The following is a 26985-nucleotide window of genomic DNA, read 5'->3' as shown; positions in this document are numbered from 1 at the left end:
AGAAAAAAGTAAACAAGTTTGGAATAATTTTTCCTGATTTATAGACCTTATGTTAAAGGTGGGAACTTATGTTAAACGTGTGGCTTTGGATGCCTGAAGAAGAGTTTATACTTAACTTTGTAAACAGTGTGACCCATGAACAGTTTTTTGGGGTTTTTTTCCCAGAAATTAAAAACTCTTTTAATGTAAAAAGATAACATTTGCAAAGTTAACAATAATGATAACTAACAGTAATTTCCAACGCAATATTGTAAATCAACTATACTTAAATTAAAAAAAAATTATTACTGGGAAATGAGATAGTGCTTCTATGGGAAAGGCAGTGTTTTAAGTTATAGTAATTCATTTAATCCTCACAGCCATCCTAAGTAGTAGCATTGCTGTCACCCATTTTACAGATCAGGAAACTACAGATGGAGAAATTAGGCCATCTGTCCAAGGTCACTCAGTGAGCAAGAGGCAGAACCAGGAGCTGGACTCAGGCAGTCCAGCCCCACAGCCCATTTTCTTGACTACTCTGCTGAACCATACTGCTTTTCTGGAATGTGCTGCCTCTTCTGTACTCTTTGCTCCCTGGAAAGGCTGAAATCACAAGTCAGGAAGTCCAAAGTGATTAATAGTTTTGAGGCATAACAGGAACTTGGTCACTTGGTGGTTTCTAAGTGCAATTCAGGGATCACTTTGAAGTTTGAGTATTACTACCAAGTGCTGCTTTTTCACACCCATCTACTCAGCCGGTGGGCCACAGTTAGATTTTGCTGTAGTTATCTTTTGCAAAATGTGGGCATGGAAGATTAAATAAAGCATTTTATCCTTAGTTCTCTTAGTTACTTACTATTCTTTAGCTCTAATGAGAACTGTGAAAGAATAAAAAGACTTAAAGCAAGAGAGCAGATTATAGGGAAGTCTCGGCTGTGGCTGGAATTAATTACTCAGTCCCAATATCTTTAAAAATAATTTCTTAGCAACTTCTTAGGTAACTTAGGTAACTTCTTAGATATTAAGAATTTCTTAGTGAAAGGAGCATAATGATAATGAAAATAATACCTTCTTGCTGTTTCTCCTCTCCTTTATTCTTTTCCACGAAATGGTTTGGCTGTTGCTATAAGGCGCCAGATTTCCCAAAAGGGAAGCCCTGAAATAGTTGTCTGTACCCGAATCCTAAACCCAGCATGTATGGTCCCACACCTGGGATTTCTGGACCTGTCAGTAAAACTCTGAGCCTGCTTAGATATTCAGGTCAGCCAGTTCTCTGGTCATCAGACCCTGTCCGCATGGTGTTTGCTTGTTATGACCCAGTTGTTAGCTTATTGGCTTATGTTGAATGTGAGTTCTCTGAATTGAATAATTTCTTTGTAATTTACTGTTTTAAATAAAGTCTTTATGAGGAGAAGCAAGGGAAAGTAACCAGCTGCCATTAAGGGTATCTGCCTTTTTCGCCATCTGTGTGTTTCTAAATTCTTATACTTAATTCATTCTTGCACTGTCTAGAAGTAACATGGAGGGACAGCTTTATATGACAGGATAGGGTCAATTGAAAGTGACAAGATGAGGAAGAACAAGAAGGATGAGAACAGAGTGGAACCAGATGCTACAAGTATATATATCATATTTACACTGTTTCTGAAACCGTCTTTAATTTAGCTCTAAGCTTTCGAATCATCAGAAGAAAATGGAAACCCTTGTCCATTACATTATTTACAGTGTTCATAAGATTTAAAAAGCCTGCTCAAGAGAAATACACCTATTGGTACAAATAATGCATGATTTGGAGCAAACAGTGATATTAATATTGATGACATCCTTATAGTAGATCCATTGATGATCGTATTCGGCATTTTTGCACAGTGAGCCTCAGTGCAGACTAATGACTTCACATAAATATACAATGTAGTGTTCAGTAAAAGCAATTCAAATTACTAATGGGAGAGGATGGATACAATATGATGGTACTTAGCTCTCTGTTGACCTAGCTTGGTGCTCAAGTGCTCTGTCCTGTATGTCAGGTCAAACTTGTTAGCTGTGTTCAAAACTTCTAGAATGTGTTACTGAAAGACATGTGTTTAAAAAAAAGCAGTACTAACACTATAATTGTAAATTTATCTTTTTCTTCCTTTTGATTGTGTCAGTTTTTGCGTTACGTGTTTGAGGTAATGTATAGGCACATACAATTTAGAATAGTCATATCTTCTTGGTAGATTGGCCTCTGATTATTAGGAAACGTCCCTCTTTATTTCTAGTAATTCACCTTATTATCTACTTTGTGAAGTATTTGAAGAGCTATATCAGCTTTCTTTTAGTAAGTGTGTGTGGTATTTTTTCCATTCTTTTATTGCAAATTTTTCATATCTTTTATAAGTAGTGGATAGTTGTTTATTTTTATTACAATCTCAATTTTGTTTTTAGAAATTTTTTCTCAGTCTTTAAGATGCATTTAGAAAGTTGCTATTAAATTTATTTACTGGTATATTTAGTTCAAATCTCGCATCTTATTATTTATTTCTAATCTAACAAAAAAAAGAGCATCTTTCTTTGTTCTTTTTATCTGCTTTCTTGCCTTCTTTTGGGTTAATCACATGGGGATTTCTTTTCTTATTTATTGTTTCCTATTAACTTTTATTCTTCTTTGTGTGGATACCTACAGATTAAATTTAGAATATGTGCTGTAAAGGATGGATTGACTATTCATTAAGATGTCCCCATTCAACTGTTGTATTGTTTGTTTATTAACAAGTTCATTAGCATGATTAAAACATTTTTTGAATAATGGCAAAGAATTTCTAAACATGAAAGAATATCAGTGGCTATACCTTATAACCAGTGTTTGAAATTGAATGGACAGGCTTCATGGCCAATCTTCATTTTATTAAAAATAATTCATTTATCAATTCTGTGTGAAGTATGATTTGCTTGGGAATGAATCCCTACTGCAATTAAGCATAAAAAAAATCTTCCATAGTTGGAGTGTGACACTGCAGATTAGTGAAGAAAGGCTGCACTAACAAATGGTGCTGGGAAAATTGACCATTATATGGAAAAAAATTGGATCTGATCACACACCATTCATGAAATAAATTTCAAATGAACTAAAGTCTCAAATATGAAAGGCAATATTTAAAACTTTCAGAAGAAAATGTGGGAGAATGTTTATGTGTTTTCTTAACACAAAAAAATTCTGAATCACAAGAAAAATTTGATAAATTTGACCATAGTAATATTAAGAAAATCTGATCATCAAAAAGCACTGTAAAAAATGGAAAGAGAAGCCAAAACTTAAGAGAAGATATTTGCAGCCTATGTAACTAAGAAAAAAAAATTATTATTATTATCCAGAGTATACTTAAAACTTACCCCAGTCATAAGAAAATACAAGCAACATAATAGAAAAATGGACAAAACATAAGCAATCCATCCACAAAAAAGGAAACCCAAAGACTGGTGGACATAAATAAATGTTCAGCCTCAGTAAGAAGAAAGAGATTGGCAGTGATAAATTTTCACAGTAATATGTGATAGCCAGTATATAGGGGGGAAAAGGAAAACTCTTACAACTATTTTATTAAAGCAGTTTTATATTATCTAGTAGAATGGAAGATGTACAAATTCTGTGGTCCAATAAGTTCACTTCTGTGTGGATATCTGCTCTCCAGAAATTCTTGCCAATGTATACCAAAAGACATGCTCAAAAAGCATCATTCATAATAGCTACAGTAAAAAGTTAATCCTAGTCAAACCTTTCAACATCATGTTGAGCAACAAAAACAAATGATTTGAAGAATATTATGTACAGTTCATATGTGTATATAAAGTTTAAAAGCAAGCAAAAATATATTCTTTTGAGAGACTTGTGGAATGACAAGGAGAAAAAACACGGGCTACAACTAGGAATGGGACATAGAGAAGGTTTCAAAACTACTAATTTTGTTTCTTAAGCTTAATAGTAGGTACACAGGTGTCTCCCCCTTCTATTTCTATGTGAGTTACATAAATAGTATACTTTTTTGCATAAATAAAGTATTTCAAAATAGAGACATTTTAAGTAGCATAATTAAAAGATAAGAATGAGAAAACTACAAAAGATTTCTTTCAGGCTTAAACTGTTAGTTTAATATTTAGTAAGAAAAAGAAGCCAGCATTAGGCAGACATTTACATCAATAAGGAAGTTCCTGAGGTCTTTGGACTCCTCCAAGAAATCATTTTCTGCTGAGGCTGTAACCATGTATTGTCTCTGTCTTCTTTGTCTTTCCCTGAGCCCTCAGTGTTAGCAGCTCTTTTCCGAGCTGTGGATATGGGACCAAACCAAACCCCTACCATTGCATCTGATTTATTTCCTGATAGAGTCTGAGTACGTTAAACATTCACTTTTAGTACTGGAACCCAGAATTTTAAAAGAAGGTTAAAGACATAATTAAAGCCAAAATTCATGAACTTGTAAGTTATTAAAAGGAAAGTGAGTGCTTGCACGACATTATCAGGAGTGTCTTACAAGAACATGAGATGCAGAGCAATGAATTAATTATTCCGTTCTGTTGTGGTGTTTAGTTCTAAATTGGGGCGGGGGAGAATTCTTGACTAGATTCAGACTTTCTTTATCATACACATAGACATAATTTCTTGGTAAACTTTCAAATTTTCATTTTTTCCTGAACAAATTATTTTCATTAGCTTTTAATCCCCAATAAGTAATTCTGCCCATGAAATATTGAATTGCACTAATTAAAGGGTGAACATTTCCAGTAAATCACTGTGGAAAATTTTAATGAACAAGCCAAATGAATGAGAAATCAATACTTATTGATTGTTTTCTGGCATATCATTAAAGCCAAAATCTGTTCTCCTACTCAAAAAATAAAGCACCTAAATTGCCTGTCAGGTTGTGTGCAAGTTTTGCATCTGTGTGTAAGCCATTAAGACTTTTGTTGATAAATCAACGAGGCATTCAAAAGGAAGTATTTAGTTGCAAAATGGCAACTCTCATTGGCTCATATTTCTCACTGCATCTTCATAAGTTCACAGAAGTCACCAGACCCTTCAGTCACAATGAGATATGCATTAATCCTAGAAGATACCTAAAGTTGTTTTGATAGGAAGCAAGTTATTTTGTCAGAATGAGCTTAAGCTTAGTAACTTTCTGTTCATTTTAGGAAAAGTGGACTGCTTCATATTTTATTTTGGCTTTTGAATATTTTGACTGTTGAATAAAATTCAAACTATAAGATAGGTTATGATCTTCTGGAAGTAAAGACAGCTTTAACCGAGGTGTGGAATACAGCCCCATTTCAAGGAATTTTCACAAGATAGCTGTGCTCTGAAGTGTTTCTTACGTTTTATAAATATACTCTGGTTCACCATGGAATCCTCATTATATAGATTGGAAACGTGATATAGTTATGCTAAGGAAAGTTGGCAAAAGAATAGACTGGGAAATCAGGGTGGAGGATATAAAAGTAGGAAGAAGGTGCTGCACAGAGTGGTCTGTATGTGAAGTGCATGCTGGGGGCTCCTGCAGATTGTTCAGCTGGGCCACGGAGTTCACCTAAGATGCCGACCAGCCAAGAGGGAACCACGATCAGTTATGGGGTCCCAGCATCCATAGAATTAAAATTTGAACAATGAACAACTGTTTCTGAAATTAAGACCAGAAAACTCTTGTGTGCTTGATTCTGAACAGTCTGCCAGCCATGTTGTTTCAGTAGTTACAGTAATGAGATCCTTAATGTTTTTCTGTTAATATGGGGCACAAATATCAGGTTATAACTGAATTCTTTTAGGTGGACTTGAAGTAATGTTCTGCTTCAATACTGTGCAATGATTGTTTCTGAGACCTATAGGAAATTCCACCTATCAGGAAAGTTAAGAAACATTAGAATGTAGGTACACTGAAAACTGTAGCTTGTAGGGTTTTCTTGATGAAACAGAAGGGTTTGGGGGCACCAAAAGTTTATTCTGATTTTTATTTTGGTTTTAAAATCAGTGTTCGATTTATTTAAGTTATGTTATCAGAATCTAGTTCTTTAAATTTTAACATTTGGTTTGCTAGTCACTATTAAGTGATCTTTGAATACCATTTAGTTCCTGTTTATATCCTTAGCTAGTTGAACATCTCTCAACATTTAAAATTGCATTTATAAATGTGTTATGTTTGATTTCCTTTTCAAGTGCTATTGTTAGCAACTGACAGTCTTTGCAAGTTCTTAAGGAATTCTTATGCATCTGTTATATTAAACATACAAGTATTGTGAACCTTAAGTTTTCTTAAATCTTCTAATGCTGTGCAAAACTCAATCTTCCTCTAGTTGAAAGACACGTTCCCATTTAGGAAGCCAACAACTTACAGTATTTTCTACCAAAGGCGTCAAATCCGAATTCTTCTTACACTAGCCGAGGAAGCTGCTATATCACAATATATAATTTGGGGAGTTGCCTAATTAACATGCTTGGAATCACTAATACCCAGAGATTTTCTTGACAGAACTGACTAGATTCTTGTAGGGATCTGTGAGTGAGAATGCAGAGCTTATTTATTGTTGTCACGAGAAAGACACCATAGTGTTAAGAAGAGGACTTTCACATAATCCACCTTCCAGACCCAAGTTCTGCACATGACTTCATGGTCCTGCTCACAGAAGTCTGCAGTTCCCAACCAGTTTACCCATTTGATTTGATTTTATATTTCCTCAAATTTTAGGCTATGCAGATCTTTTCTATCTGACAATGAAGAAATCCTAAGATTTTTAGATGTCCCATTGTCTGAATCTAAATTCTGTATCCCTTTATATTCTCAGAATCAAGCAAGTCTTCGAAGTGTTTGGAATGATACATGATGGAGTTTAGGATATCTCACATAGTTTTCTTCTGACTTGTAGGCATTTCCTCTGTGGGCAGTCTAGGCTCGTGACATTACTGGAGAGTCATTTCTGAGGTATGGATAGCAAAATTTGGACCTCTCTCCCCTTGAGAATAGGAGTGTGGGTTGACCATAAGTTGAAGAAGGCAAAGTTAAATATCGGACTGCACTGGGGAAGCACTACATTAAAACAAATAACCAAATTATGTTTCAAAGGCCATACAGATAGTTTTGAGGTTGCATTTATTGATAAAGAGGTAAAAAGAATTCCTCAATACTTTTCAGAGGTTAGCAAATGATATGTTTAGTTCACACAACAGTGAACTCAGGCCTAATTGAAAGATTAGGAAATAACTATAATCTTCTGCGTGTTCTAAAACGGTAAGAAATCAAATCAGCCTCCTAAAATGTCATAAATTTTCATAAATACCACATGGGGTACAAAAGTTATCAGATTTGGGGTAGTTATAAAGAAACCAACTATTAACAGAGTTCAGAGTGGGAATTGCCCGTGAATGGGTTCCTAACCAAAGTGCTGTCATAAGATGAGTTGAAGTTGTGTAACTTGGTCTTAAATGACCGTATCTGATTCAGTACATCTTCCCCATACAATCAGTACCAGGACAGAATAGTAACTGGAGGGAAGCTAAGCTATAGGACCTTATTTAGGCCAATTCATCTGGCAGTAAAATAGCAAGACAGGCAAACCGTCTCCATAGATGTCATAAAAGGACAGCTTCCTCGCCTGGGGCAGGCTGACAGTCACAGTCACAACGTATTCTGGGCTAATCTCAACATCTGATAATACCGAGTCCTAGAACACCAGAGCTATCTATCAGATTAGAATAGAATTAAGATGTCTGTAAAAGAAAATGTACTGAATATATGTTTTTTTTCTTTTTTTTTTTACTAATTTTAACTACGTAAGTAGTGTATAAATTTTTTTAAATACCTAATGCAAAAAAATTTTACCATTACAAATAAAACTAAAGTACCTGTTGAGCAACATCTCCAAATCTAATACCTTCTTTGGAGGTAACCAGCATTATCAGTATCTTCCCAGTTCTCTTTCTATGCAACTATATGCATATTTGCCATTAGAAAACGTATTTTATGTTGCTTTTTTTTAAATACTTAAAATGAATATACATGATATTCTGCAACTTGTTTTAATCACTTAAAAGTATCTTGCTAACCTTGTCATACCAGTAAACAAAGACGTTTACTGAGTGCTTATTTTGTACCAGTCACTTTCCCAAGCACTTGTATATCTATTAATGCATTTAATCTTCAGGACAATGCAGTTATTATTGTGTTATTGTTATTATGCCCACTTTGCAGCTGAGGATTCTGAGGGAAAGAGAGGTTGGATAAATTGCCCAATTGAGTAACACTGTTTTGGATTCTATTCAAGGAAGACTAACTCCGGGTTTCCTCTTACGGTAACTATTTTACATTGCCTCCCTGAGATACATAAACCTACCTCTGAGCACAGTATGTGTCAACCCAAAGCCCCACGGGCCTATCTTTTGTGAACTTAGAGTGACTGAATGAAATACAGATACTGCTCACATTTAAAGATGCCGCCAGGTGCCTCATTATGCTGGGCATTTCTGCTGATAATAGCCGAGCAGTGTGGTGGTATAAGGGATGACTGCTTTTGAGGAGAATAATGCACTGAGAATGCGGAACAGACCCCATTGTTATGCTGCTCCATTCCCCTACTACTTCCTACTACTTCACTTGCTGCCTATATCTGATCTGTGGGCAGCATTCCACTTACGTCAAAAATAACGTCAATCTCGAGAAAAAAGTGAATGACTCACAGCATTACTGGAGGGAACTAGTCTCTGCGTAATATGATATATAACATCCTAATTTCACAGAACATTTTTCACAACAGCTGCTAAAATCATAATCATAATCATAAATCCATTAAATTCTTCTGAAGTATCCAATGTGAAGCAGTATTGAAGCTAGTTTTAATATGCAGGTATATTGAGGTAGAGCCCCACCCACTCAAAACTGCATTATGATTAGCTATTTCATATCTTTCCTGTATTTTCTGTCTGTATTTATTGATCCACTCGTGTCTGCTCTTCTTTTGTATTTCTAGCTGCATTTGAGTCAGAGATAGGTTATTTCAGAGTCTGAAGCGTTTGAAAGAAATAATAGAGAAGAAAGGAGAGAAGAAAAGGAAATTTTCCTTTAATTCTTATGGACAGCAGAACAAGATACACTGGAGGGAAGGGGTAGAAGAACCCAGGGTCCTGGGTCATGAAAGCAGTGCTATGCTGTTGATTAAGGTCTTTGTAGAGCAAGAATGACAGTAAGAGAGCATGGCCACCTCAGCCCTTGTACTGACTTAGGAATGTTCGGCCAGCTGGATTTCTCCTGCCACATCCACAAAACTGACAGCTAATTTTTTATGTAAGAATTCTATTTCTTTGATAAATACAAAGTCAAATAAAATCCATCAGCTTTTTTTCTTCTCATGCTGTATCCTTCTGGGAATTTGCAGTTAGCCCTTGACAGGTGTTTTTGTTTGGAACACAAAGTAAAGCTAAAAAGAAATTTCAAAGAAGGCAGAAGATTACTTTTAAAGTTTACTTTCAGATTTGAGATGGACCTTCTAGAAGGAGCGTGGGCTTCTGAGAAATGAGCTCTGTCCAGTCTTCCAAAGATTGTGTGATACAGTTGGTGGACAAGTTGGTAACCTGTGAGCCTTGGTTTTCCTATCTGAGAAAGAAGGCTGGGCTAGAATCCCTAAGGTTCGCTTGAATTGTAATATTCTGATTCTTATGTGACATGATAGAAAAAGGTAATTTCTAGTGGTCTTCAGATTACCCTTCTAGGTACCCAGCAGCGTTAAGTCCTGTATGCATTTTCCTTCTGTTCCACACATCACCTCTAATAGCTGCTTCATCTGGACGGCCATTTCTTCCAGCTTCCTTCTGGTCTAAGAGCTGTGAAGTGAAAGTTCTCAGTTCCATTCCATTTGTCTGATTCTTTACTTAAAAAACAACTCCCCTACCTGCTCAGGATGGGAATACAAATTATAGATTTGTAATCCATTAATTACTATGGTACAGTGGCCCTGAGATCTTTGTTTTTAAGCCCTCAAAAATTGTTAATTGGATGTGATGTGTTTGTTGTTGGCCACTTGGATAATGAATTTAAAGCAGTGCTTTTCAGACTCTGGCTGACTTCATGTTTAATAGACACGGTTACGCGTGTGTCCCAGCAGTTTGCGCCTAGTCAGTGCTCGCTGGTATTAAAGCAAACATACCAGATTGCCATTTTCGTGGTGTCCAACAGCAGCACCCAGGCAAATTACTGAACAGTAATGAGTCCAGAGGTCCCAGAATAATTCTCTGTACTCTAAACCTTGCCAATAAGCACTTCTCGTGTTCCCTCACTTTATTTGTTCAGTACCTAGTGATGAGGTGGCTACTGCAATCCTGGATGTCGTGGACTACGCTAGGTCCCAGGCATGGGGTTCTGTTACAAATGAGCCATGTTTACAAAAGTGGAATGGGCTTCCTCCTTGGGTCTTTTTGTCACCAAGTAACCAAGGCTGTTATCAAACCAACCAAACGAGAAACCATCTGAGAAATAATTTTTCTATAGTTTTCAATGTCTTCCTGTTTTATGCTCTCTTAACATGTATGTGGAAGATTAATAATATTCCATTGGAGAAGTGAATTTCCTAGACTAGTCACATCATATATGAATGTACAACTAAAAACACTAGACTGTATGTGCATTAAAATCTTATTCTAATCACTTGTTCAACATGAGCTAAAGTGGAGTGCACAGACTAGTGGCCTAGGAGTCAAAAAACTAGAATGATCGTGGCAGCTCATCAACTACCTGTGTGGCTGAGGACAGGGCACTCAAGTTCTCTGAGCTTCAGGAGAGGAAAAAGCATACTTGGCTGCTCTGTCTCCTGGAGTTGTTGTCAGGACGAAATGACATGGTGTATATGACAGTGCTTGGTGTTATAGATGGTACAACCCAGATACGAGTTAGATAAGCCGTAAGATGTGTGTACGACAGCGTATCTAATATATTATTGCTTTCCTCCATGTGGTGTTTCCACGTCTTATATGTAAAACAGGAACTTGTAAAGTTGATTCTCTCCCGATTGTCACAACTCTGAATGGGCAGCTGCAGGTTTAGATTTTATTGGAAGGAGGAAATTAAAGTGATCAGGAAAATTATTTTTTCTCCATTGACATGTGAAAAGTAAAGAGACTACTGATTAGAAAATATTTATCTGTCCTTTAGATATACCTGAATAGTGTGACTTTTCTGAATATTCGCTTTTCTTTCAAATATAGGAAATGAAAAGGCAAACCTTCTGTAAATATTGTTATTCAGTGGATGTGTCTCTTAGGGGAAGATATGTTTAATTTTATGTGTTAGAACCATATGCCAAGTGCTAAGTTCCATAGAAAGGGAAGTACAACCTGAGGGAGGTGCTTCCCTGTTTTGTTTTTTCAGTACATTTAGAGCACACTTTCATAATAACACTGTGAAAAGGAATTTCCTGGGGTAAGGTTATTGTGAGGAATTGTTTTACTCTATTAATATCAGTACATATTAATTTTCTGCAACTAAGTTTATTTGCTTTTCTTTTTCATAATTTAAATCCCCAAAGCACTTGATTATTAATTAAGTGGCTACACATGCAAATGTAAGGGAGTAGTATTCCAAATAAATTCAACCTGAGAACACCTCCTCACCTGGTGCCTAGGTGTGTGCATGGGTAACCTTTCCTCTTTCCTCTTAGAATGGTAACTTTTGAGTCCTGACTTAGACTGTGGGCGGCAAGATTAAGGGTGGGGAGAGGCAGACTAAAGAGAACCGCGTGGACTCTCCCCTTCAGCTTTTACCAGGTCATTTTGTGTGTGTGTTCCACGTTACTCTCTTTTTTCCTTTGAGTCTTCTTATTTAAAGACTTAAACATTTTCCTCTGGAAAATCAGTGTCGTTTCTGGCTCGAAGAGAAGGTGTCCAGGAAAAAGAAATGAGGCAAAGGCATATACAAATAAATTTGGAATATAAACTTAGAAGTTTTTTAACTAAAAGAAATTGAGGGGATTTTTTTTTTTAATTTTTAATTTTTCTGCTCTTCTACTTTATTTTTTTCTCTTCTAGTTTTATTGAGATACAATCGACATGTGGCACTGTGTAAGTTTAAGGCATACAGCATAATAATTTGATTTTACATACATTATGAAAAGATTACCACAATAAGTTTAGTGAGCATCCGTTATCTCATATAGATACAAAATAAAAGAAAAAGAGAAAAAAATATTTTTTACTTGTGATGAGAACCCTTAGGATTTACTCTCTTAACTTTCATGTATAACATACAACAGTATTAATTGTATTTGTCATGTTGTATATTACATCCCTAGTACTTTGACCACCTTCATCCATTCCCCTTTTCCCCATTCCCCCACCACTGGTAACTACAAATCTGATCTCTTTTTCTGTGAGTCTGTTTGTTTGGCTAGGTTTCTTTTCTGTTTTTTTGTTTTTTTAAGTGTAATTGACTTACAACACTATGTTATTTCCTGGTGCACAACACAGTGATTTGATATTTTTATACATTACAAAATGATCATCACAATAAGTCTACTTACCATCTGTTACTATAAAAAGATATTATATTATTGTTGACTGTATTCCCCACTCTGTACATTTTATCCCCTTGAGTCTTTTATTTTGTAACTGGAAGCTTGTACTGCTTAATCTCCCTTACTTATGTCATTCATTCCCACACCTACATCCTCTCTGGCAACCACCTCTTCGTTCTCTGTACCTAAGACTCTGTTTCTGTTTTGTTATGTTTATTCATTTTGTTTTTTAGATTGCACATATAAATGAAATCATACAATATTTGTCTTTCTCTGACCTATTTTGCTCAGCATAATACCTCTTGGTCCACTATGCTCTTGCAAAGATTTCATTCTTTTTTATGGCTGAGTAATATTCTTGTGTATATAGTAAATTAAGTACTGGCAGTTGTTTACCTTTTTTTTTTTTTTTTTGCTTTATAGACTGTCTTTGTTTTATTTCCTCAGCTATCAAAAATTTGCCCTTGGGATAAATTCTTCTAGAAAGTTCAAAGAAGAATAAGCCAAATTTTCAGAAACCCTGTTTGGGGTGGAAAAAAAATGTATTAAGACCAAAATGGTACAGTCCTTACAGCCTATTGGTAACTTTTACTATAGAAAATTTATGCTGATGGTCACCTTTTGTTATCTTTCTTGACCTGGTACCTTACTTTTGTAGGTTTTTTAAGTTGGTTTCTGAGATCTCCCAGCTTTGATACACCTTCCTCCTGAATCTGTGTCCATCCACCATTCCAACATGCATTCATGTAAATAAATAAATAAATACAAATGAGTGCTTTTTATAATTGTGTTGTAGAAAGGTTTTATGCTCTTTGGATGTTAGATTTTTATTGTTGCTTTGGTCATCTTTAGTGTTGATTTCTTTCCTTAGGCTTTGTACATTTCTCCTAAATCTCACTGATTTTTTTGGTACCTGTGGGATACCAGACAGGCTGCCATGGTTGTCACCTGTTATTTACCTGGCGTTAGTGATAATCTTGAGATTTTGTTATCCGTTCCTGTGGCCTCTGTCCATACTCTCCAAAGGTTTCAGACTCTCACTGATTATTTTGCAATATCTTTTTCTTAGACTTTAATGAAGCCGTTCCAGAGACAGAGCGCCTGGATTCAAAGGCATTGAAAACCCGAGCCCAGCTCTCCGTGAAGAACAGACGCCAGAGGCCCTCTAGGACAAGACTCTATGATAGTGTCAGTTCAACAGATGGGGAGGACAGTCTGGAGCGAAAGGTGAGCACCCCTGACCGTATTCTGACTTGCGAGGTTGGGCTATCTGCTTGTTCCCACAGCTTACTGAAGAAAATGATTTTCCTGCAACCAGATTCTGTGCTCTCGTTGGAAACAGGTGGAATAGTTCACTTCTTCGTCTCGCAAGTTCTTACTCAGCTCGATGTATTATTGTAATTCAGATTCTTTCTGTACTCATTCAATGAACTAACCAAGAGCATTATCCATATTGTCATTTTTCATGATGGTGCTTTTGATACTCAGCTGTTGATTTTACCTGGTGGAAAATAATGAATGTACAAGTAATTGTTTCTAAATGTCTTAGGTGTCTATGTTAGCTGCAATAGTAATATGTTGAAATGTTGTGAACTATGCAATCTCAACTGTAAACCAACAAAAGTTGGTGACTAAAAAAAGGTCAATCTGATTTCAAAGTAAGTATTATATGGGACTGATGCTCAGTGGCATAACCTCCTTTATAATCTCTTATACCAACAGCCTTCAAACAGTTTCTGTAACCACATGCATGTTACCAAATCACTTCTGCCCAAGGGTTTGCGAACTCCAGAATCAGGTTCTAGTGCTCCATCCCTCACTCCAGTGGCTGGCAGTGTGCCCTTCTCACCTGACCTCATAGCTGAATTTCAAGAAGGACCGCTGCACTCAGAAAGGGACCCTTCCTCCTCTACTGGGGGAGACACTTCACTCTCCTCACCTTCAAAATCTGATCATGATATGGAAGAATCTCCTCGCCACCGTCAAGCTACCATCAAGAAAATACTACAAGAAAAAGGTACAGTTAATTTTGTTGTTGTTTTTGCTTTTGTTTTGTGTAACTTCACAAACACCTCAATTTGTGTAATTAAAAAAAAACAGCTTTTTCCGTCATAATCAAGGGCCTGAGTCTTTCCACAGCTGTTAATTAACATTGCATTCCTTTTATATTATGAGAGACGCGAACATCCTTACCCCATTTATTTATTTTTTTTAAATCTTCTTCTACCTGATTAGTGTTTTCACTTCTTCAGCTCTCAACAAGTTTACTATTGAAGGAAATTCTTCAGGAGGCCTTCTAGAGATTTTGTATAATAGCAATCCATAGTTTCAATAAGTATCAACATAATCATATAGAAAAATACATGAAGATGAAAGCAGTATAGGTCTTAACCTATTAATTGGCTTGTACTTAGAAGAAATTTTCACAGTAATGATTTATATTGCAAAGAATGTGATAGAAAAGCTATGGTAAAGATAATACAGGGAGATTAGTCAATAAATTTTAAAATAGGCTCCTAGAATTAACACCAGAATTTCAAAGTAGTGTCAGTAGACTATCATCTTTTTAATTGTATGTTTCAATTTATAGAAGTAATAAATTCTTGTTTGAACAAGTTAACTGATGCAGAGATGTATGAAAAACAGGTTCATTCTCTTCTTCACCACGTCTGACTCATTCCTTGAAAATAACCAAGTAGATTTGGTCATATTATTTTTCACATCTGAAATGCACACTACACACACACACACACACACACACACACACACAAGTGTATGTATATATATGAACAATAATACTTCCTGGTGTCTGTTTTGTTTTACGTACTTTTTTTTTTCCAAAAGTGAATTCTACAGATGACTTTACTCTGCAGTTTTGTTTTACACATTTTATGAGCATCCCTCCAGAGCAGTACACACAAATTTAAATGACAAGATAATCTTCTATAGTGAGCCTCTGATATACCTGAGTCAACCATTGCAGTATTGATGGACATCTAGGCTGTACCCTGGGGGGGGGGGTGTTTATTTGCTTGTTCCCTTACCACTATGAAAAAAGCTATAACAAGCATTCTGGTGCTTTACATTATTGTATGCTGATGCTTTTATTTCTGTGGAGTAAATTTCCAAAAGTTGAACTGGCAGTCAGTATATTGTACTCAGAGGAAAATGTATGGCTTTAAGTACTTTTATTGTTAAAAATAAATACTGAGAATAAATAGGTAAATATTCAAAATAATAGGAAAAGAACAACCAAAATCAGAAAATAGAAAAGAGAGGATAATGAAGATAGAAGCTGAGTTTAATGAATTTTTATTGAAATGAAAAGGCCTGTTCTTAACACCCCCACAAAAAAATGCAGTAAAAGTGTATACATGTGAGTAGCCTCCTGGAAGAACAGGTTTAAAAAAACCACAGAAACAGAAAATACCCATAGCATTAGAAATAAGAAAGGAGATAGAGATTTTAAAAGAAATTTTAAGATAGCAGGCAAACTCTATGCAGATTTGAAAATCTAGAGGAAATAGAGGATTTCTTACCATAATAAAAGTACTCAAATTGGCCTAAGAAAACCTGAATAATCCAATAACCCAATAATCACAGATATATGAAATATATTGTACAGCTTCCACTTAGAAAGGCACCAGGCATAGAGAAATAATCTATTCTGCATAACCTATTAAAATCTGCCTAACCTATTAAAAAATATCTGTAGTAAGCAGAACCAAGAAATAAGGGGTGGGTAATTTCTTCTCCAGAGACCAAATACTTGAGCTTACCCATTTTTAATTTTGCTGGATTGACCATGCTCCTGGGTAACTAGAAAGGAACACTAAATAGAGCTTTTATAGAAGCAATAACTTTATAGTCAGTTACTAGTATGATAACCATTGCTAGGTGTTAACTACGACCAGGTGCAAGCAGTGCCTCACATCCTCTCCTTCCCTTAATAAAAGTTTCCAGGCTTGAAGCACTTTCTATGCCTTCCATGTTCATTAACATTGATCCATTCACTCATGTACTTATTCAACAAATAGTTACTGAGCAGCACCTACTCTGTGTCAGGCATTATGCTAACGGCTGAGTAAGCAATGATAAGATTCTATCCTTTCCCTCAGGGAGTTTGCAGACTACAGACTGTGCTTCTCTCTTTGATTTTTTGCTTGCTTGTTTGGTGATGGACTGTGCCTGACACCCCGCAACCACCACCACCAATAACTGGGAAGGCTTTATATATTCTTGCCTTCTGCTCTCAGGCTCTGTTGCACCTTGAAAGATATCAAAAAGAATGGTCAGCCAGCTGACTCTCAGGCAGTAGCCTGCTACCAGCTAGTGTCCTGGGAATCAAAGTCCTTTGTTTTCTAAGTCCAGGAACCCAGTACACTCAGATTCAGTCAAGTTCAGAGTGACCAATTCATGCTGTTTGAACTTGGAAAACACTAATTTCTAAACCAGAATACTAATTTTCTGACTTAGTTTGGGAGGAAAGATGACATAAAAACCAGCATCATTCGTTTTCCTGGTTGGTAGCTTCCTATGTCAGAAAATCGCTCAGTGAGCATAGAATGGGAGTGAAGTGGATGTGTGTATGGAATATGCTCAGTAGACTGAGCTGACTGATGAATTGCCTATCACATTGCAGCACTGCCATTACCACATTTTCTCCTGTCATTCCCAAGAAATGGACCTCAGTATTGTTAAAACATTAGAGAAGTTCCATGCTTCCATTGTAATGATGTTGCAGAAACTGGTACAGTATAGGTTAACAGAGTGGGATCTGGCTTCATGGTCCTCAAAATCCAACTCGGAGAATAACATTCTGTAAAATCCTTAATTTCCTTGCTATGTGATACTAATCCACAATTTGAGACCTGGACTCGGCAGACGTTAAGGATGGTTGACCTGATTTACCTCTGTGTGTACGTGTTTATATGTGTGTGGTCCTTACAACTCATTGGTTCATCAATGAAGGAACTAGAATGGGGGTTAGCAGTACTCACAGGTACAAACTAGGCTTCACGTTTACCTTCTTGCCTCATACTCCACTCCAGGAAATTCTGGTCTTTCAAAGTACAGCTTAAATCTCACCTTCCTCAGTGGACTCTTTGTACTTACACCCTTCACGTTCCTAGGCAAAGTGAATTATTCTCTTGAATAATTTTCACACCATTATTTCTGCTTCTGTCACTTTGTGTATGATCATAACTAATATGGTTGTCAAATGTGAGCCAGAGTGTTCTCATGTATCTTATTCATCTTTGTATTTATGGTCCCAAGCAAAGAATATGGCATGTGATTGATACGTAATAGGTTTCTTGGACGAATTAATAAGTATGTCTCAGTAGATAATCAATGCAGTCTTTTAGAACAGAGGTCATCAAACCAAATCTGCCCTCTACCTGTTTTATAAAGAAAATCTTAACAGAATGCAGGCACACTCATATAGTTCTGTATAGTCTGCTTTCATACCACCGTAGCAGAGCTGAGCAGCTGTGATGGAGAGAGTAGCCCACAACCTAAAATATTTACTCTCTGGCCTTTTACAGAAAAAGGTTGCTGACTTGTGGTCTAGACATATATATCCTTCCACTCAACATTGCTGGATAAACTCTGAAAATGTCTTAGTCATTGGTTGCCATTTATCTAGATTTTTTTAAAATTAATATACCATTACTTTTGGTCTAGCAAGTTACTTCGAAAGGTAATAATTAAGTTACAGCTATAGCTGATTGCTATCCTGAGGCTAATGCTCTGGTTTTATTGAACACCTAATTGAAGTTGGGTGTTTTCTAAATTGTGTCAGTACTGCATTCACACGTCATCATTTTGCTATCATACTTGTAGGACCTCACTAGAAACTAAGATAGAAATAATGCATGGCTAAATGATAAACATCTGACCCCATTTCAGTTAAAACTAGACAAAGTAAAAGATTATTCCCAGAGGTTTGTAAAACAGGTTATATGGCAGGAGAAAGCATGAAGATAAGTCGCATCATGTCTACTATTTGAGTAGCCTAATACTAAAGTTTTGGTCCCTAGATGTACATAGCAATGGGCCTTTGTTCAGACAATGTCAAGTAAAGTAAATTAAGCACTATCAGTTTTCTCCTTGTGGCTTGGTCATTCTTTTAAGTTTATATTTAGCCATTAGCACATTGCATGACACAGAACATGCCTTCAGAAATATTTGTTGAATTAATGTCCTGGCAAGTAGAAATCTTTACAAGATTATTTACTATTAATATGTTGCATTAGGCCCTTATATATAAAATAGTAAATTTTATCATTGCTGAGAGGAAGGCAAGTTTACCTCTAGCTGAGATTGGTAAATAAGACTCGACAGAGAATGTGCAATTAGAGTAACCCTTGAAGGACTGAAACAACAAAAAGGATAGGTAAGGCAGGGAGGTGGTGTTGGTAGAGACAGGCAGACCTAAGATGGAACGTAAGGAACGGGGCTGCCCCAGCCTGCCAGAAGCCATTTGTTTATTCAGGGTAGAGTGGTTGCATGGAAAACTGAACAGGTAGGTTAAGTCTATAGCTCTAGAATTTAAATACCTTAGATACCTCACCATATAGCTGGGGAACCACAAGGTGTTTGAGCAGAGGAGTAAAAAGGAGAAGACACTAGGTACAGGAAAGATGAGTTAGGAAACACGGTGGGGTGATAACCTCTGAGGAGCAAGAGACAATGCAGGAAAGAATGATACGAGAACCTCTGAAACATAAGTTGACCAGATACAGGGGGAGAGAGTGAGGAGTCAAAGCTGATCACAGGGTTTCTAGCCTCAGGAAACATGGTCTTGTCATTAATAGAAAATAGGAAATTAGAAACATTATGAAGGAAAGATGATTAACTCATTTTTGGTAGAGGAAGTCTTGAGCCCAGGAGAGATGTCTGGGTGGAGAGGGAGATTTGGGAGTCCCCATAATAAAAGAAGAGGTAGTCAAGGGTCTTATTGCAGTGATACTAAGAAGAATGCAGTCCCAGAAAAGGCCTTAGTATTTAGCTATCAGGAGGTCAACTATTACCTTTGAAAATGAAGACCATGTTGCCAGAGCTTAAAGCTGAGGCACCTGCCTTGAGAACTTGGACTTCTAATTGCTTGTGGAATACACAAGCAATTAGTATTGGAGAGATTTCAAAAAGCCTGATGGAGATTTTATATACAGCTAAATAACTAACAAAACCCAAAAAATGTCACATTTCTTTTTCTTTTCCTGAAATCATACGAAACTAATGTTGGTTTTTATGTGGACTAGAAGTTCTGATGTGCATTAAAGATGGATTTGGTTGATTTAAAGTGGGGAGGTGCATTATTACTTAATCTTGTCTCTTTGGCCTTTTGAAAGCATTCATTTAAGTGTTCCTTGGAACACACTTTGGCAAATGTGTCGAGATAATGATGTGAGGTTGCCTAGCAGCAGGCTCTGATGGGCAAAAACAGGCTTTTAGTCCCAAGATGTCCAAATAAGTGCCACACTAATAGGTTACAGAGTGTCGTCACATACATTGTCTCATCTGGTCCTCTCACCCCTTGTTAAAACATCTCCCAGCCACCTTATTTCCGAAAGTAATAAGGCACTCTCCTTTTAACTGTGCATAGTCTTAGCCATTAAGAGTTGCTCTAGAATTGATTTGGAAGAATCTGGTACTTTCTTTTCTTTGTTAAGAAAAATTGAAATCTGCCTTTTTTTTTAATGTCCATTAGCAAAATTATCTTATAAGGAGCTTGTGCCATGTCTGTAGATTTTTTTATGTGAATGTGTCACATCTTTGGCTGTTTAATTCAGTTAACCAAAGAGTAATGATGCAGATAGCCATAATAAATAAATATTTGAGGCTAGAAATGGATTTTGACGTGGACATTTCTGACTCTTCTATTTCATTATGTACATTTCAAGGAATTGTTTATTGTGATCTGAATATCATTAACTAAAACTATTGCTAAAAATCTTGAGTTTTTCAATATCCTGTGCTTCCTCAAGAGTTTTGAACATAGACTCCTAAATGAGAACTATGTGCACTTCATGTGTAAGTTGTATCTGTTTAGAAATTTCCCCTGAAACAGACAAAAAGCGTAAGCAAAATTAACCTGCAAGGGTAATTGAACACTTTCTTGGGAGAACTGTTTTCTATACTCCATGCCAGTAAGTTGTTGGGATTGTATTGTTTTTTCATTTTTAAAAGATAGAGACAGACTGACGAACACCAACAGACAATTAGGAAAGAGCAGTTTCATACACAAATATGCATCAATGTTAAGACACCAGAGACAGCAAAGTTAATGATCTCAGATAACTGGATATGCTGAAACACAACACCAAATAGCATTCTTCGCTAAATAGTTCCAAGTAGAGCCTTAGGATTTGTCTACCTTGTCCCGGATGGAATAACTGCCACTGGTAGAATCTAGTTCCTGCAGTTGACATTGAATTCCGCTGGCAAAGCCTCTCCTCTGATGGGTTTTTGGCATCATTTCAAGTGTCCCCATCTCCCAGCAGCTGCTGCGCTTTAGAGGGCCAGCGTAATTCAGAGAGGCAAAGATCATTCAGCTCCAAACGCTGAGGAGGTTTTGGCTTCTTCCACATCACAGGAGACCAGCCAAGTAGTGCTCCAACCCAACTTCTGAGAAAGACCTTTCAAAGATACAAATGTTTTATAGCTGAACTGCTTAAGAAGTCTCCCCCATGTTCCGCCTCCTCTATCCCAGGGCTGGCCACAGGCCATTAGCAAGGGGCAGCCCAGAAGGGAAAGCTTTGAGTCTCACTTTCTTCCTAAATCTCCCAGATTCTCAGGGGTGACGTTCTTTACTGGACTTGGGACACATGGGGAAAGTGGGCTGGGTTCCTGTCGGACAGCACTATAACCCAAAGGCAAGAGAGGCATGGAGGACAGAGCCCAGACGTTTGAAGCAAACAGTTGAAACTAGAGAAGGAACAAAAGGAAAGTCCTTTGGTCCCTGTTTTGAATGTAAAGGATGATTTGATAGTGTTTGTTCTTGCTTTTGTATTTTCATTCTAATATGTTTAAAGCTAAAACTCTTTGTGACAAGTATTGGGCTTCTGTCTAACAAACCTCTCCTGGCTTAACTGAATGTTCCTCTACATACTCGTGTATCCTGTATCTTAGAAAAAGGTATCCATTATTTTCTCTTACAATTAGGAATTGAGGCAAACCCCTTAGATTCAGACATGCACTGACTTTTCACTCATGGTTTTTCAGAAATGATAATAGTTGTTTTTTTTTTTTTTCACGTATGTGTATATCCTAGACGTTGCCAAAGGTCCCAGGTCACTGAGGGCATCCAGTTCATTGGTGGTGCGAGGAGGAAAAATTAAGCGGAAGTTTGTGGATCTGGGGTAAGCACTTCATGAAGTAAAAAGCAAACTCTGTAAGAGAAGGATTAAAGGAGAAAATGTCAAATTCCTCTTTCTGACTGTGTGCTGTCATTATAGGGCACCTTTGCGAAGGAATTCCAACAAGGGAAAGAAATGGAAGGAAAAAGAGAAAGAAGTCAATAGGTTTTCTCCAGGTAGCAGGTATGGGTGGGTGACTGAGAACATTAATGTATCCCTGTATCTAAACTTTCGGCCCCCTTCCATTGTTAGTCAAAATCCGTGGTCAGTATCTTCATGCTGAGTGATACACCTAGAGGTGACATGAAAGAAAAATCACACGATTCGTATTTGTCTTACTCCAGTTACAGCCTACACCTGGCCTCAGGTATATCCATTGGCTTAACTTAGAATTATGGTCACATCAACAGTTTCAATAGATGTTTATCTAAATAGAGCTTAAATATATGTGATATGCAGTTAGGTATATTTCAGCTTGTTTGCCTGGCTACCCAGAAGACTTGTTTCTTCTCTTTCTGTTAAGTTTGGAAGGGTAATTTTGCATTTAAGTACCTTGTTGACTTTCAAGGCTGTTCTGCCCAAATGCGTGTAAGAAAGACCACCCTCTCTCACTAGACTCAGCTATTAAATGGACTTTTACAGGCGCCATCAATATGCTTACTGTTCAGTAAAGACTTTCCTGCAGAGAAGTGAGCTCTGGATAACATGTTGTCAAACTTCCGCAGTTTTATTCTGAGATTACGTAATTTTAAACTTAGGTTTGTATAGGGAGACAGTAATGCATAGAGCTCTCTCTGAATGAAGTCTGACTGCCTGGGTTTCAATCAGTCCTCTTCAAGTTACTGTCTTTAAAATCTTGGACAAATCTTGGACCTCTGTGCCTTTGTTTTCTCATATGATATGTGAAATGAGGATAATAAGAGTAGCTACCTCATAACATTAGTGTGAGGATTAAATGAGTTTGCATATAAAGCATTTAAAATGGCACCTAGCACATAGGAGGCATTCAAAAATAGTAATGAAGGTAACAATTTGCTATTATGATGATGATGATGATGATGATGATTACTATTTGCAAGTTACAGAGGAGTTTTATATTTGTCATTGTATTTAATCCTTACAGTAAGATTGGGAGGGCCATACTTTAGTCATGAAGAACTTCACTTTCACAGAATTTAATTGATTAGCCCAGGACTATGCAGCAGACATTAATGTCAATTAGCTGGGGCTTGTGCCGCTGTCCAGATGTCTTTCTAACACTGCACATTACCTCCAGTTACTTAAGCGCCTAGTGATGTTTCTTTACATGTCTTTATGAATTTGGGACTCATTCCAAGAGCATAGACTAAGGAAGAAACAGACAAAATGCTAAGAATAAAAGAATGTAAAATTATTTGGGGACCATTTATCCATTTTATAGGTTGTGCCCAGATGTTTCCCTTTTTATTTTCCTCTTTTCTGGCATACACCTCGGTAAGAAATTCTGCCCTCTCCCTAGGGTAACAGGAGAACGGGGAGAAAGGTGGGCGATGAGAAGAGAGAATTCCAAAGTTAATTATTTTTTGTTAGCACGGGTTTCCTTTGTGCTGTACAATGGAGAAAGGGTAGAAAGCTCTGTTTATATTTGAGGACAGGGATCTCAGGAAAAATAAGGCCATAATGCAATTCAAAAGCAATTTTTAACTTTGCACAGTTTTGAAGTGAGAAATATAAACCTGTCTGCTTTGTGCCTTAAAATTAAGAATAGAAAACTCTCAAATATACTCAGGGGAGAAAAACGACAAGTAGTGAAACCGTTTAAGGGAGAGAGAGGTGCCCAAATGCACAGTGGGAGAGAAACTTGGATGCTTCTGAAGTCGCACTGTGCTCCCCCTACGAGGAAGTAAGCACAGGCACCCCGCGGAGGGCAGAGGAGGAGGTCTTACTGAACTTCGTCCTCTTAGCTAGAGTCATCATGTCCTTAGATAAATTCGAGTTGAAAATCAGGCAAACCTTGATTGTGTTGGTAAGCCCTAACCTCACTCTTGGCAAAATCACAGACAGCCGAGGGTGGGCTGTCGTCAGCACGTTAACCATGGCTCACGGCAGCTTTTGAACCAGCAGCCAGCCAGGTTTCTCGCCTGCCGGCCCAGCCAGCTGTATTTCAACCCATTAACTCTGCAGACTCTCTCCTTCAGTAGTCACAAGCAGTTTCCAGTGTGAAATGTGGCAAAATAGTTTTCGATTAGAATCATAATTTTATAATTATTTGTAATTACAGTAGAATGTTGACAGGACCAAAAGGAATGAATGTAATTGAAACAGCAGGAAAGAAGGAGGAGTTTTTCTGTTTCAAAAAAATAATTTTTTGAGCTATTGCAGTAGTTGGTTAACACTAATCAAATCGAATGACGGTCTCTGTTCTCCTATGTAGACTGATAATGGGCCCAGAACCTCATGAAACATATTCCAGGAACACAGTTACTGCCCAGTAGGAGCTTAACGCAGTGGAGCTGGTCTCCCAAAGCCCGAGTGCAGGCGGGTGGTGCGCAGCAGCTGCTGCAGGGTCCCACTGCTGTTGTGGAGAAGGACTGGGAACAAACTCATCACCCTGTGAGGTTTCCTCAGAAAAGGGAGGGAGTGATTCACAGAGTCAGTTATCTCACCTCTTAGGCTTCTCATCCAGTTCTTGCAAGATTGTAAAAATCTGATGAGGTCACTCAATCAGTGATAACCTGAAGCTGTTAGACTTTAAAGAGGCCAGACATTTGCTAAAGTTGGTTTTGGTTTTAGTTTTTTCCTTCCCAAAGAGTAAAGAGTTTATTATACTCCTTGTGGAGACATAAATACGTGACCGGCATGAGACAAATAAATGAGGGTAAAATCGGAAGAAGAAATAAACCCTGCAAAGAAATACGGTTTGGTTCTGTCCTTTTCAAATGTGTGCTCAGTGTTTAAATGGGAAACATAGCAGATTAAAAAAGCAGGAAACACTTAGTTGTCGGAGCTTGTTCGTCCCTTAAAGCACACACCAAATAGCAGGATAGAATTGTCTCCTAAATTCTAGAGTAAGAGCCACTGGTGCCAGGGGAGTGTCTGCTTTGGAGCCCTGTAGGAGGAGCTCCCAGCTCAGTCACTGAGCGGAAAGCCCTGTGAGCGGATATGTGTGTCTCAGAACGAGGCTAGGTGGTGGCGGGTGGGAAGAATGTGGGGACGGGAGATGGCACTCCTCTGTGGAAGTGAATCTGCGTTCACCTTAAAAGCGTGAACAGTGGAGAAAACACTGAGCTGGAATCCAGTATCCATTCTGACTTTGCCATAGGTAAGTCTCTGAATTCCTTGGGCCTTGGTTTCCTACCAAAAAATAAGTGAGGTGGATTAAAACTCCATAGTCTGTAACTCCCCCGACCCACCTCTACTTGCACCATCCAGTATGCTAGCCTAGCCTCTAGTCAAACATAGTGTTGAGCACTTAAAATGTGGCTTGTCTACACGAGATGCGTTGTAGGAGAAAATGCATGCTCAGTTTCAAAGACTTAGTATGGAAAAAAGAGAATATGAAATATCTTATTAATAATTTTATAATATTGATTATGTGTTGAAATAAATATTTTGAATATTTTGGGTTAAATTATTAAAATTAATACTACCTTTTTTCATGTGGCTAGTAGAAAAGTTTAATTTATATATATGGTTCATATTATATTTCTGTTGGCTAGTGTTTATCTGTATGATTCCATGAAAAACAAATACTCTTATTTCTAACATTATTTAGTTGGTCTGTAAATTAGTACGTATTCATTTGTTCATTCTTTTTTATCTATACGTATCCCTCTTTGTTCCAAATATTACTTGTTTATACACAAAAATACATATGATACAATACAATTTATTTTAAAAAGAAATTAGATAGAGCAAAATAAGATAAAGCAAAAAGATTGGTTCTTAAAATAGGACATCTTCAACAGTACCTTCACAGAAAATAAAACAGTGGTAGACGTACCTGCAGAGATGTTTACCTCCCCAGAGGTGCATGATTACATTTTCAAGGAATGGGGATGGGGAGAGGGGTTGAGACCCAGCTCCATGGGGACGTTCTGGGGCTGTAAAGCAGGAGACGTAGTTGTATCTCCCTCTGACATATATTACTTTCCAAAGGGTAAGAACCCAAGATTCGTCCCCATTTGAATTTGTTCACATTAAAGAGATAAGTTTTCTCTCCCTGTCTCAGAGAGAGGGACAGCCGTTCTTCTCCTATAAAACCATTCATAGTCGTATTTTTCAGATTCCTCCCCTATAATGTAGACCAAGTGTGGGATGACAACTGGTTCTCGTGTCACCCTAGAAAGGGAATTAAGATATGGGGAAATCAGTGCAATAATTTTCTGTAAATAATAACCTGTTTCCACTCTAGCAATTTCAGATTTGCATTCAGGTAATATTAATAAATATAGATATTAAAAACTTTAAGAGTAAGCTCAGACATGTATTTTAAAATATAGTTGCTGGATCATCTCTTCCCTCTCCCCCAAATTCTAATTCGGTGTGTCTGGGTGCCCCAGACTCCACATTAGAACAGCTGCCCCAGCTGATCTGTATCAGACTTATTTGGGACCACTATACTGATCCATGACCCAGGAATAAAGTGCTTCTTACAGAAGGCCAGCCTGCCTTTGCTAGCATGCTTTCTTAAGTTTAGTTATTATACCCCCATTTTTTGACAGTAAGTAAGTGGATTTAAGGGTACAAGTTTTTGTTTGTTTGTTTTTTGTTTTTTTAGTTTAAACTTTAGGATGAAATTGAAGGTTGACACATCTCTGGTTGGTCTCTTTTATCCTTTCAGACCTCTTTTTTTTTTTAAGAGATACACTATTAAAACCATCAGATATTCTGGTATGTTTAGTGTGACATAGTTTTACTCATCCAACCTATGATCTCAGTATTCTACCAAAACTGTGCTGACTTCTCCATTCTCTTTAGTTATCATTCTCATAATCCTTTGTATATTGCTTTAGAGTTTACAAGATGGTTTTTACATTAATTGTCCCACTTGAATCTCACAGTAATTGTTGGAAAGGAACAGGAATTGTTAGGAGTTGTATTATTTACATAAGTTTGAAATGTATAATGTTTCAAAATAATGTGACAT

The 26985-nt window shown here is 37.2% G+C and overlaps 1 protein-coding gene across 5 annotated transcripts in view; it reads left to right on the top strand.

Moving 5' to 3' along the window:
* PPP1R9A (protein phosphatase 1 regulatory subunit 9A) overlaps positions 1-26985 on the top strand; it is a 259617-nt gene that overhangs the window by 219669 nt on the left and 12963 nt on the right. For 3 of the 5 annotated variants that reach the window (XR_012074487.1, XM_072964968.1, XM_072964970.1), the window contains exons 12-15: positions 13565-13722; positions 14218-14512; positions 21773-21860; positions 21957-22040. Coding sequence is in view for 4 of the 5 variants with exons in the window: in XM_072964968.1 (XP_072821069.1) it covers positions 13565-13722; positions 14218-14512; positions 21773-21860; positions 21957-22040 (625 nt within the window). In the remaining variant the exon portion in view is untranslated. The remainder of the gene's footprint in view (positions 1-13564; positions 13723-14217; positions 14513-21772; positions 21861-21956; positions 22041-26985) is intronic. The other 2 variants (XM_072964969.1, XM_015242041.3) reach the window with 2 other exon arrangements.

The sequence above is a fragment of the Vicugna pacos genome, chromosome 7 (assembly GCF_048564905.1).
Source record: "Vicugna pacos chromosome 7, VicPac4, whole genome shotgun sequence".
Taxonomy (NCBI): domain Eukaryota; kingdom Metazoa; phylum Chordata; class Mammalia; order Artiodactyla; family Camelidae; genus Vicugna; species Vicugna pacos.
The sequence above is the reverse complement of the archived record's forward strand: the minus strand, read 5'-3'. Positions and strand labels throughout refer to the sequence as shown.